The following is a 13507-nucleotide window of genomic DNA, read 5'->3' on the forward strand; positions in this document are numbered from 1 at the left end:
AAAAAATCAACAATTCGGATTCACAATAGGTAAGACTCTTCTATGCAGTAATAAAAGGACTAGAATTTGGGGGGACCATCTAGTAAACAATGTTAAACAAGACATAATATCGGTCACAACCAAAACAGTACTGTGAAGGGCGGAATCAAGAAGTGGGATTACTTCTAAGAAATTTCTCACTGGAGAAACTGGAAATTTCGTATACGAGACTGACAATTTGTCATAGAAGACATCTAGTTTTTCAAATGAGGAATTTCTCATAGTAAAATCAATTAAAATTTTACAATGATTAATGATAGTGCTTCTGATCAAAATTGGAGTCCCTGGAATTTTGGACAATAGGTCACAATCGACTCTTGAGATCAGCACTTGGTGGGATGGGTCTTAGACAAGGGTGTTGAGTGTCCAGCTTATGCAGTTCCCATTGTCACTGACATATAAAAATAGAATAGAATGAAATATATCTAGTCTATCCTACCTAATAGAACATTGAATGTGGGAAAAAATCAACAATTCGGATTCACAATAGGTAAGACTCTTCTATACAGTAATAAAAGGACTAGAATTCGGGGAAACCATCTAGTAAACAATGTTAAACAAGACATAATATCGGTCACAACCAAAACAGTACTGTGAAGGGCGGAATCAAGAAGGAGAAACTGGAAATTTCGTATACCAGACTGACAATTTGTCATAGAAGACATCTAGTTTTTCAAATGAGAAATTTCTCATAGTAAAATTAATTAAAATTTTACAATGATTAATGATAGTGCTTCTGATCAAAATTGGAGTCCCTGGAATTTTTGACAATAGGTCACAATCGACTCTTGAGATCAGCACTTGGTGGGATGGGTCTTAGACAAGGGTGTTGAGTGTCCAGCTTATGCAGTTCCCAGTTCATAAATATCTGAACAGTCCCTGTGAAGGAAAAAAAAATAAACGTAAGAGAAATATGTATAATATTATTTGGCTTTGATGAAAAAATGAGAGAAAAAACCCCATTTAAAATGAAAAGTTGGATTGTATGAAATTATTCCATGCTCTCATGCCCAGACGAGAGAGAAATATGTTTGAATAGAACAGTCCCTGTGAAGGAAAAAAATAAATAAATAAACGTAAGAGAAATATGTATAATATTATTTGGCTTTGATGAAAAAATGAAAGAAAAAACCCCATTTAAAATGAAAAGTTGGATTGTATGAAATTATTCCATGCTCTCATGCCCAGACGAGAGAGAAATATGTTTGAATCAAGTCACTAATCTGAATACAAGTTTTGTGATTTTTGTTAAAACTTAAAAGCTATTCTGAACTGTAACAATACCAGTATTTGGTTTGAGCAACTTTCCCATACACTTTTATATTAATACATTATGAAAAAAATTAAAAGCAAAATCCCAAAACTTTAACAGCCCCAAAATAAAGAAAATAGATAAATGCACCTACCTGGTAGAATACAAACACAATGCATAAACCAATGGTTATTGAGAGACAAAAACAATACTCCCACAAGATGAGACAAAGTGCTAGATGTAACCTCTCATGTACTATTTATTGAGCAAGGGAAATTTCAGGCGAATAACAAACGTAGCTGAAAGCACAATTTCTTACTATCAAGGTTAGTTTTAATCAATTTAAAAAGTAATACAATAATTACACAACATGAAGTAATAGTTTTATAAACACTCGGTCTTCAAGTCTTTATACATTAAATTCGATCTAAAGTGGCCTATGGTAAGCGGAAGGGTACGGTTTCCAAGCCTACCCTTTTGTAGTTATTCGATTGTGTTTGAATTCAACTATATCCTGATAAAAAGTTTACCAGTAAATAATTGCAAGTAATCTAGATTTTACCTACCACTCAAAAAATTATTATACAGAGAAAGGCGTACTTTCCTGATTGAATTTTCATGGTTAAATTATACTGGGCAATGGGGAAACCATAATACTAACTTCACCATGAAACTTCCACAAAGAAAATATGGCTCAAGTATCTGGAAACTAAAACTAAATCAGTCTTAAATCGAATGCTTCAATGCACTACGTACGCATACTTCCACAAGAAAATATGGCTCAAGTATCTGGAAACTAAAACTAAATCAGTCTTAAATCAAATGCTTCAATGCGCTACGTACGCATATGCATCTATCAGTCACCTCAAACTCGTTTCAGTTTGGTACTGACTGAATTTCAGGAAACCAAAATTTCGCCACGGGATGGCTGGTCCTCTTCAGAAAGCAAATTTGGAGCATTATCTTCATTAATGACGTTACTAGTGCATCTATCAGTCACCTCAAACTCGTTTCAGTTTGGTACTGACTGAATTTCAGGAAACCAAAATCTCGCCACGGGATGGCTGGTCCTCTTCAGAAAGCAAATTTGGAGCATTATCTTCATTAATGACGTTACTAGGAGCAAACGTATCTCCTCTTAACTCTTCATAGGGCACGGAGTTTCTGAAAACAAAGTAGATAGTCGCCATGTTGTTTCCGATTCAACTATACACTTTCCACATTACATAGGTTGATTGATTGATTGATTGATTGAAGTAGTTCACTTTATTTTAACAATAACACCCAAAGCAAGTACATCATTTAAAATCGCGTAGCGTTAGAGTCGCCATGTTGTTTCCGATTCAACTATACACTTTCCACATTAAATAGGTTGATTTATTTATTGAAGTAGTTCACATTATTTCAACAATAACACCCAAAGCATCATTTAAAATCGCGTAGCGTGAGTACTTGTCACAAATGTCGGTTCCCGATTAATCACTTTATTACTTGATTTGAAATCGAACCAGCAACCTCCAGCTGAGGATTCACAATGTGTCTTTTCTCGAATTATCACCCATCCCATAAAGGACATACCCGCACGTACAACGAAATGGGAGTGCTAGGAGTCTAATGTAGCAGTTCTTTTACTGCTAGAATATAACACCCTTTAAAACTGGAATTCATTCATGTTTTGGGATTTGGCACTAATGTAAGAAGGCCATCCCAGTCGTCTGAAAAAAAAACGTTGAAAATTAGAAACAATGGTACAAACAAATTGATTCGTCAAGAAAGAATAACAGCACCTTATTAATACTGTTTGGTCTAGCCATTCACAATCAGGCAGACCTATCAGGCGCACCTGTTCAGACGTACCTGTCAGGCCTACTTGATAGAGAATTCCCGGTCTAGGGCTAGAGAGTCCATTTACTCAGCACTCTCAACAGTAAGCTACTACTATTATTGTGGCCAAATTCCCAATTTTTTGAGGATACAATAAAATACGGATGAATAAAAGAAAATCAAGTTGATATCCAAGAGTGTTTTGACCACTACACCGCCGAGGCAGGTTAACTTCGAGCCAACTACAAAAATAAGTTTAGGGAGTGAAAACTTACCAAAGTTGATGGCCAGGATGACCATCTGGAGAATACTAAACATTCCTCCGGTAAAGTCAAGGAGGACATTCCCTATACTCCAACCTGACGTACTCTTCCTCTGGAAGTTCATGTAGGCCTGAGAAACACAAATAAGAACTTATAAACGACAAGCTTCCTCACTTCCTACACAGGAGTACAGGAGACCTGGGTTCAATGCCTAGCGAGGTTGAAAAAAAGACACAAAATTTATTCATTTACTACTATAAATAACTGCAATATAAGAATTTATTAAGTATATCACCAATCAAATATACGGAACTTTATGTAGACTACTGGGGTTTAAGGACATTTCAGTCTCATCCTAGCAATAAAATCGAGATATACATATTTACATATTCTATTTACCTGCCAAATGACTAAAATTTGACTGCTTTCTAATAACCTTAAACAGCCCTATTCATGTCTAATGAGAGTGATAACTAAAATTTGCCTGCCATCTATTAACCCTGAACGGTCCCCATTGATCACTTATATTTACTACTATAAATAACTGCAATATAAGAATGTAAGTATATCACCAATCAAATATACGAAACTTTATGTAGACTACTGGGGTTAAAGGACATTTCAGTCTCGTCCTAGCAATAAAACCGAGATATACATATTCTATTTACCTGCCAAATGACTAAAATTTCACTGCTTTCTAATAACCCTAAACAGCCCTATTTATGTCTAATGAGAGTGATAACTAAAATTTGCCTGCCTTCTATTAACCCTGAACGGTCCCCATTGATCACTTACTTACCTGAGGTATATACTTGATCAACGTAATGGTCAACTTAACATCAGAGCACTGGTTAAGGAAATCTATCCACTGGAACTTATTAAACAGGACCAGTCCAAGTACTCCAGACAGATATAGGAAGTAAGCACACATTAGACACCGTGCTCCTATGGATACTTTTTGAGTACCACGCTGTGAAGAAAATAGAACCATGTTGAGTTGGGATTTTGTAGCTGAATAAGAATTTCAGGCATAGTCATTAAATGTAAAATATGTGAATTGTTCGTAGTGTGAATTGTTTTTACAACTATTGTCTTTGATTAATTGTTGTATCATTCTTAATTTTTGTAGCTTAAAAGGCCACTCCATTGGTTGCAGAAGTCTGATTGCACCCCGAAACGTTTCCCTTATTAATACCAGCCTTATTGGTCAAATTGATTGAAGACTCGGTAACTGGGTTGTATGGAAAACGAATACCACTTTTTTCCAATATTCATTTTCCATACAATCAAAGTTCCGATCTTTCATGCCCGAAGGGGAAAACTTACCTCGTAAATCAAGCACTGGAAAATAGTGAGCAAGGTAACAATAGTGGCATGAATAGAGAAGAACACATCATTCAACTGAACTGGATTCGAATTGGTGCCATTCTTCTCGAAGAATTGATCCTAAAAAGGAAAAAAAGGTCATTTGAAAATTAGGATTAAGTAGCAAAAGTTAGTATAATGGGATAACTTGTTTTAAGCTGACAGTCTAAATTAACACTACTTATATCTACTTTCGTGTTAATTTTAATGTTATATTTCTCAATCCTGTATTCTTTTTTTTAGTTTAGCTTAGCTTGCCTAAATAAGTAGGTACCCAATAAAGCAAAACATATCATGTAAGAACCTCATATCATACCTGGATCAAAGAAGAGCTGTAGTATCCCAAATTGTACAAACTATACAGGGTAAATCCTATCAGGTTCAGTCCCAGGAAATCGAAGTTCAATCCTATGACACTGTAACAGGGAAAATAATCATGTGGTTAAGACAGAAGAAAAGGGAAAAAAGAGGATTAGAGTCTCTGAAATTTCATCTATCATAATTATTACTTGCCTGTCATATGTAGTTAGAAATAACTATGTCAAAAAAAGGCCTAGTGGTGAGAATGGACCTTTTCTAAGACTGTTCAAAAATATAGCTTTGCAATCTTTATTGTGATACCTAGAAAGTAAAAATTTCAGTAAAAAAACTATCAGATCCAAGTAAACACTTCAAAAGACTGGAATGTTTACTTAATAGGAAGGAAAATGGTAAAAATATTTTGAGAGTTGGCTTTTTCATATTATTATGTTAAGGCGGTCTCTTCCTGATCCCTTATGTGCCACGTTCATTTTAATTTAGGACTATTGCACTGCTGGCTTTTTCATAAGATTTTTCCTTCAGTCTAGAGTTTTCCTCCACAGTTCACACTTTCCCCGCAGAAAATTCCAACACTTACCTCTTTTTCTTGTAATTTGTATAGAGTTGAGGATAGAAGGAAATGGTCCAAGCTGAGAAGTAGATCCAACCAATAATATCACTGGCAAGTCCCAGCCGGAAATCTTTCTCGACAGCAACATGAATGTCTGAGGGCTTGATACTGGAAAAAAAAGAGTAAAATTACCTAATTTACCTACTACTGATTTTTAGTTTCATTTATTACAATGACATCTCGAATATTTTTTTCCTAAATGGATGAATCAAATTCAGAGGATAAATTCATGAGTCAGTCAAGGTCAAGTTGATATCCAAGAGTGTTTTGACCACTACACCGCCGAGGCAGGTTAACTTCGAGCCAACTACAAAAATAAGTTTAAATAAGTTTAGGGAGTGAAAACTTACCAAAGTTGATGGCCAGGATGACCATCTGGAGAATACTAAACATTCCTCCGGTAAAGTCAAGGAGGACATTCCCTATACTCCAACCTGACGTACTCTTCCTCTGGAAGTTCATGTAGGCCTGAGAAACACAAATAAGAACTTATAAACGACAAGTTTAGTAACCTCCTCACGTCCTACACAGGAGACCCTGGGTTCAATTCCTAGCGAGGTTGAAAAAAGACACAAAATTTATTCATTTACTATAAATAACTGCAATATAAGAATGTATTAAGTATATCACCAATCAAATATACGAAACTTTATGTAGACTAAGTACTGGGGTTTAAGGACATTTCAGTCTCATCCTAGCAATAAAACCGAGATATACATATTCTATTTACCTGCCAAATGACTAAAATTTGACTGCTTTCTAATAACCCTATCTTCATTGAACGTCTTGATTTCTTGATTGATATCTCAGTAACTTTGTGAAGGTCCATGTTGAACTTTGCAAAGTTTTTTGTGGACGGTGGAAGGGTGGAACGAAAAATAAGAGGAATAAAAAATACCAAGTGCTTCCTCGTCACTCAGTAGTAGTCTGAGTACCTACCTATTGAACTTCCTTTTCTGGTAAAAATTTCCGAAATCGGGCTGGTAAAAGAAAAAAAAATACCTACCCTTAGAACTGTAATGATAACAGGATGTATGTAAACCTTGGTGTAAAAAATATACATCTTTAAATAATTTCAAAAAATAATAGGATAAGGTATTATCAGTAGATACCTACCTAGGTAGGAAGTATGAGTAGTTGAGTACCTACCTACTCTCATGATGTGTAGAAGATACATAGGTACCTAATGATTCTAGCAATCTAGTGAATTTAGTTCTGGTACCTATTTATAGTCTATGTGAAAATGAGAAAAGTACCTAGGTACCTATATATTAACGATGTTTTTAGAAGAAAAACATTGATATTAGAGCTAAATAGAGAAACCAAGTGGATTTTTTCCTATGTCCTGATTTTCAAGACCACATCCTTTGGTATAGGTACCTAAGGTACCGTATATTTATCTACTATCATATTATGTATATCTGATTAGGTAGATATTTGACCTTTAGTGATAAAGACATTTACGGCATTTACCTACATAGCTTGAACTTAATAGTGCTTACGTGAAATTATAATGTTAAGAATAATTAATTTTTCGAAAAGCCTTCTTAAGCAGGATTATCTGAAGAACATCTACCTACCTACCTGTTGCTATTTTAATGCCGACATCAATTATCCTGGGATTGTATGGAAAACGAATACCACTTTTTTCCAATATTTGTTTTCCTTACAATCAAAGTTCCTATCTTTCATGCCCAAAGGGGAAAACTTACCTCGTAAATCAAGCACTGGAAAATAGTGAGCAAGGTAATAATTGTGGCATGAATAGAGAAGAACACATCATTCAACTGAACTGGATTCGAATTGGTGCCATTCTTCTCGAAGAATTGATCCTAAAATGGAAAAAAAAGGTCATTTGACAATTAGGATTAAGTAGCAAAAGTTAGTATAATGGGATAACTTGTTCTAAGCTGACAGTCTAAATAAACACGGACTTGTTGCCACAAAGTTGTTTTCACCATGGAAGATTTCACACCTCATGCTACTTGATATCTACGTTCTTCAGAATGTTCATATCTCAGCACTGGCCAAGAACTTAAGATCCTACTAAACATTATGCTAATTACTAAAGTCAGGGTAAAAATTCACCTGCAAATGGTGAGTAGTGCTACTTGGAACTTGTAAGAATAAGAACGTCAGTAAAAGTGAATCTGATGTTTGGCTGTGTCTAATTGTCTATACGTAGTCACGACCTCAGTCGATGTCGGTCGACGAGGTCGACATGTGCGGATATAGCTTTTAATTGATGATTGATGCGGCTCAAGAGTACATCATAGTCGACGGCGACGCTTTTCTTTGTATCGGAGGGTTAAAATACTCGAGGAACCCTGTATCAAAATGGATTGAGGAGCTGGGTGCAAAAAGGGAAATATGGATTTTTTGCCCTTTTTGCGTAAAACAGTTTTTTGAATAGAACGTGGTGCGCTCTATAATACCAGTATTTGGTTTGAGCAACTTTCCCATACACTTTTATATTAATCCATTATGAAAAAAATTAAAAGCAAAATCCCAAAACTTTAACAGCCCCAAATTAAAGAAAATAGATAAATGCACCTACCTGGTAGAATACAAACACAATGCATAAACCAATGGTTATTGAGAGACAAAAACAATACTCCTTCAACCACTTCAGACAGCTTTAACTAGCTAAAAGTTTTTGGGGATATGTCAAATCTTGACTATGATTAAATTCATAGCTTTGCTATTTCATTAATACCTACCTGGTTAAAAGCCCATCCTAAGAGAAAAAATAAAAGGTAGGTACCAAGTATGAGTATGTAGGTAATAGGAAATTATGTTTATGAGATTTCTATATTTCTCTTAAATTACTAGAATACGTTCACACTTTAGTGTGAATGGAGCAGTTGCAAATGGGTGAAAATTATAAATAAATGGTAAATTCCTATGTAAAACATTGGGAAAAATCCAAATCTGACGTCAAAACTCCGGAAAAATAAATGTAAAAGGTCTAAAATTCAATTGTTATTTTCTGTTCTAATGAGTGAGTATCAACCACTTCAGACAGCTTTAACTAGCTAAAAGTTTTTGGGGATATGTCAAATCTTGAGTATGATTAAATTCATAGCTTTGCTATTTCATTAATACCTACCTGGTTAAAAGCCCATCCTAAGAGAAAAAATAAAAGGTAGGTACCAAAGTATAAGTCCGAATCATTTTTCAAAGGAAAAGTAAAAGAAATTTTAATTGTGTTGAGCATTAAATGCTTGTCACAAATGTCCTTCCTTGCTTGATAAACTCCACTAAATTTTATGACTTGACTTGGACTCGAACCACCAACCTCCAGATCCAGAGTGCACTGTGCTAACCACTACAGACACCACTGAGGTTGGTTTTTCAAAGGAAAAGTAACTTACTCTTTTTGAGCTGGTTCCAAAGACACTGTCAGAATGGCATTGCCAGGATGTTTAGCAGTGATAGTAACATTCCAAGAACTACTAATAATGTTTGGTTGTACAGGGATGATTGATGGCTCAGCTGATAGCACTTTGTCATTGTTGTGTTTAATGACTATTTTACTTTCATTGTTGCTTACCGGGGTGCTGTGGAAATTCGGAAAAAATAATTTAGTAATTATTTCAACAGATGTCTACTTATTTCAAACATAAGTACAACAATCTAAAACATAAATATTTTTATCCTATTTAAATATCAAAGGATCCAAAGGCAACATTTATGAATTTAACCAGAAGAAGAAATAAAATTACTATCATAAAATCTACAAAGGCAATCCTAAAAATTTCTAGGTAAATACTATTCATGGAAATTTTGCAGAACTTACTTTAAAATAACTGTGAAATAGGTTTCAGTGTTATTCAGCATGGAAATGTCTGGTGTGGACACTAACAATTGAGCATTGGCAAGAGTTTGAGCACCTGAAAATAGTAGAAAGAAAAGCATGAGTAGGTATCAACCACTTTAGACAGCTTTAACTAGCTAAAAGTTTTTGAGGATATGTCAAATCTTGAGTATGATTAAATTCATAGCTTTGTTATTTCATTAATACCTACCTGGTTAAAAGCCCATCCTAAGAGAAAAAAATACAAGGTAGGTACCAAGTATGAGTATGTAGGAATGTAGGTAATAATAGGAAATTATGTTTATGAGATTCCTATATTTCTCTTAAATTATTAGAATACATTCACACTTTAGTGTGAATAGAGCAGTTGCAAATGGGTGAAACTGAAAATTATAAGTTATTAGAATACATTCACACTTTAGTGTGAATAGAGCAGTTGCAAATGGGTGAAAATTATAAATAAATGGTTGATTCCTATGTAAAACATTGGGAAAAATCCAAATCTGAGGTCAAAACTCCAGAAAAATAAATGTAAAAGGTCTAAAATTCAATTTTTATTTTCTGTTCTAATGAAAGAGTTCAAAGATGTGTGATGTCAGAGTTTATGTACCTAGTTGTTTTTTTTTTTTTTTTTTTTTTTTTTTTTGTTGGGGGCCCCCGGTATCATTTCTAAGAAAGATACGAGTAATCTAATTCTTGAATAAATTAGACGAAGGTCTTGAGTAGGTATGAGCTTCGGAATTTCTCATTTACGGGCTACACCCATATTTTCCCTTACGAGTGCAGGTATTTCTTTGATATGCTTGAGCTCGGTTTTATTGAAAACATTGGCAATGGAACCAAAGACTTTTATGAGTTGCTTAGAAAAGAGCAGAAAATGACACAACCAATTAAACACAGATATGGCCAAGGGTATGAGGGTAATTTTGCAAGGTACTTAATACATGTCACATACAGCCTTGCCCAGAATAATATTGGCATCTAAGTTAATCAGTGCAAGTACATAGGTAACCTCCGTGGTATAGTGGGTATCACACTAGGCTTGCATGCTAGAGGTCCCGGATTCGATTCCCAGCGGAGTCGAAGATTCTTCGGCTCTGTGCTTGGAGTTCGGGGTGCACTCAGCCTCGTGAGGACAATGGAGTAGCGACCAGTGGCGGCACTACCAGTGTAAAGAGATTATTGAAATGTGGTAGCCTTGCCCAGAATAATATTGGCATCTAAGTTAATCAGTGCAAGTACATAGGTAACCTCCGTGGTATAGTGTGGGTATCACACTAGGCTTGCATCTTGCATGCTAGAGGTCCCGGATTCGATTCCCAGCGGAGTCGAAGATTCTTCAGCTCTGTGCTTGGAGTTCGGGGTGCACTCAGCCTCGTGAGGACAATGGAGTAGCGACCATAGGCGGCACTACCAGTGTAAAGAGATTATTGAAATGTGGGCATTGCTTTGCAAAGGAAGAACTTAGCAATGTTGTGATAGTGTGATATCCACAAAAGTGAAAAGATAAATTCCCGTGATGGTGGTTATGCTTTATGTAGTACCGTACATCTATTTATAGTATTATAGTTATCAATCATATTTATTTTTTTATAGGCTGTAAAAATACTAAAATATAACTATTGTGGTCTGAAATTCATAAATTAAAAATATAAGTAATATGGTAAGCCACATTCAACAATAAAAGACTGTGGTTGTCGCACTGTCATGAAATGTGGGCATTGCTTTGCAAAGGAAGAACTTAATAGCAATGCTGTGATAGTGTGATATCCACAAAAGTGAAAAGATAAATCCCCGTGATGATGGTTATGCTTTATGTAGTACCGTCCATCTATTTATAGTATTATAGTTATCAATCATATTTATTTTTTTATAGGCTGTAAAAATACTAAAATATAACTATTGTGGTCTGAAATCATTTACTAATATAAATAACTGCAATATAAGAATGTATTAAGTATATCACCAATCAAATATACGAAACTTTATGTAGACTACTGTGGTTTAAGGACAGTTCAGTCTCATCCTAGCAATAAAACCGAGATATACATATTCTATTTACCTGCCAAATGACTAAAATTTGACTGCTTTCTAATAACCCTAAACAGCCCTATGTATGTCTAATGAGAGTGATAACTAAAATTTGCCTGCCTTCTATTAACCCTGAACGGTCCCCATTGATCACTTACCTGAGGTATATACTTGATCAACGTAATGGTCAACTTAACATCAGAGCACTGGTTAAGGAAATCTATCCACTGGAACTTATTAAACAGGACCAGCCCAAGTACTCCAGATAGATATAGGAAGTAAGCACACATTAGACACCGTGCTCCTATGGATACTTTTTGAGTACCACGCTGTGAAGAAAGCTCAGTTCCCGTTCCGTGTTTATAAATATTTTGCCTGTGAGGCGTCGAAATATTTACAAATTAAATAATAGATGGATAGGTATTACCTAGGTAGGTATCTACTGATATACCTATAGGTAGGAAGTATGAGTAGTTGAGTACCTACTCTCATGATGTGTAGAAGATACATACCTAATGATTCTAGCAATCTAGTGAATTTAGTTCTGGTACCTATTTATAGTCTATGTGAAAATGAGATAAGTAGGTACCTAGGTATATATTAACAATGTTTTTAGAAGAAAAACATTGATATTAGTGCTAAATAGAGAGACCAAGTGCATTTTTTCCTATGTCCTGATTTTCAAGACCATATCCTTTGGTAGGTACCTAAGGTACCTATTATCTACTATCATATTATGTACTTATATCTGATTAGGTAGATATTTGACCTTTACTGATAAGGACATTTACGGCATTTACCTACATAGCTTGAACTTAATAGTGCTTACGTGAAATTATAATGTTAAGAATAATTAATTCTTCGAAAAGCCTTCTTAAGCAGGATTATCTGAAGAACATCTACCTACCTACCTGTTGCTATTTTAATGCCGACATCAATTATCCTGGGTGAATGAACTGCTAGCGTTTTTGCTGACATTTGAAGACTTGTTGCCACAAAGTTGTTTTCACCATGGAAGATTTCACACCTGATGCTACTTGATATCTACGTTCTTCAGATTAACTATAGGTAATATCAGATATTACTTGAATACCTATAGTTCTCATAAACTACAATATCGAGGTACTAGGTATTGTTTGAAATAGGTTAATCTTGTTGTGTGAAATTTGCTTTGCATCCCAGGTATGTGGTCTTAGGAATGAGTCAACTCTATATTAGTACATTAAGTACTCCATTTAGAATATTTAGATGCTTGGGGATATAGGTACGATAATTTCGTATATAGGATGAGATGTGTAACCCCTACCTACCCCGTGTCCCAAAAATCAACGACAACCGAAAATATAAGTAATCATGATTATCCACCACTGTCTTTTTTAATCCAGGAGAAGTTGACTCAATCAACATCGTCCGAGTCTGAATCTTATTCATACTATGGGGATTCCACGGAGTTGAGATTCCAAGTAAATTTGTAAATTTCTTTTTAAAGGCTGACAATCAATTCTTCAAGATAAGGTTTTTTCTCAAGCAATAAATCACTGAAATTAATGTATCAAATTCATCTAAAATTAAGACAGATAAGAAGTTAAAATAATATTCTCTTTGTCGGTTCTCCGGTTCTCAAATCGGCATGGAACTTTGAGCAATCACATTCTGCTCAATATTTCGGAGTACCTAGATTAAATTTGGTACCTTTTCTTACAGGAGGGGCGAAAATCGACAATATCCCCTCCGGTTATCTTATTATTAGACATTTTGCTTTTATTATAAATAAATAAAATAATAATTTATTATTTGTTCCTCTCGATGGCGCCTTTAAAGGTAAAAAATCTGGTGTGAACATCACACGACTTTCTATTACATTAAGTCGGACAGTTCTAAAAGTTTCACCATTCGATTCCGCGTGAAAAATCACATGAGATTGACTATTCACTTGCTTATTTGGTAACGGTTCACAAATAAAAGAGAAATTTGTCGACACAGGG

The 13507-nt window shown here is 34.9% G+C and overlaps 2 protein-coding genes across 2 annotated transcripts in view; both read right to left on the bottom strand.

Annotated features, from left to right (window-relative positions):
• Positions 1-2959: 2959 nt before the first annotated feature.
• Positions 2960-9603, bottom strand: LOC103505825 (cystinosin homolog). The gene is made up of 8 exons (XM_008470187.3): positions 9474-9603; positions 9049-9234; positions 5642-5782; positions 5060-5159; positions 4705-4824; positions 4178-4348; positions 3391-3508; positions 2960-3006 (listed from the first exon to the last, which is right to left on the bottom strand). Exons 1-8 carry the CDS (start codon positions 9590-9592, stop codon positions 2960-2962), a joined length of 1002 nt encoding a protein of 333 aa, XP_008468409.1. The 5' UTR covers positions 9593-9603.
• Positions 9604-10236: 633 nt separating this feature from the next.
• LOC103505822 (cystinosin homolog) overlaps positions 10237-13507 on the bottom strand; it is a 15801-nt gene continuing 12530 nt past the window's right edge. Inside the window, exons 8-9 of the mRNA XM_026821049.1 lie at positions 11654-11851; positions 10237-10350 (exon numbers count right to left, since the gene is read on the bottom strand). Coding sequence (XP_026676850.1) covers positions 10237-10350; positions 11654-11851 — 312 coding nt within the window. The remainder of the gene's footprint in view (positions 10351-11653; positions 11852-13507) is intronic.

This window comes from Diaphorina citri, unplaced genomic scaffold, assembly GCF_000475195.1.
Source record: "Diaphorina citri unplaced genomic scaffold, Diaci psyllid genome assembly version 1.1 scaffold197, whole genome shotgun sequence".
NCBI classification, from domain to species: Eukaryota; Metazoa; Arthropoda; class Insecta; order Hemiptera; family Psyllidae; genus Diaphorina; species Diaphorina citri.

Bases quoted from the DNA above. Each gene is read 5' to 3' on its own strand.
- LOC103505825 (XM_008470187.3), bottom strand. From the start codon at position 9,592: ATGCTTTTCTTTCTACTATTTTCAGGTGCTCAAACTCTTGCCAATGCT. The intron at 4,349-4,704 runs GTAAGTTTTCCC...TTTTCTTCACAG, and splicing joins TCCAGTGCTTGATTTACGAG to CGTGGTACTCAAAAAGTATC. The intron at 3,007-3,390 runs GTAAGTTTTCAC...TTTTTTTTTCAG, and splicing joins CATCCTGGCCATCAACTTTG to ACGACTGGGATGGCCTTCTT.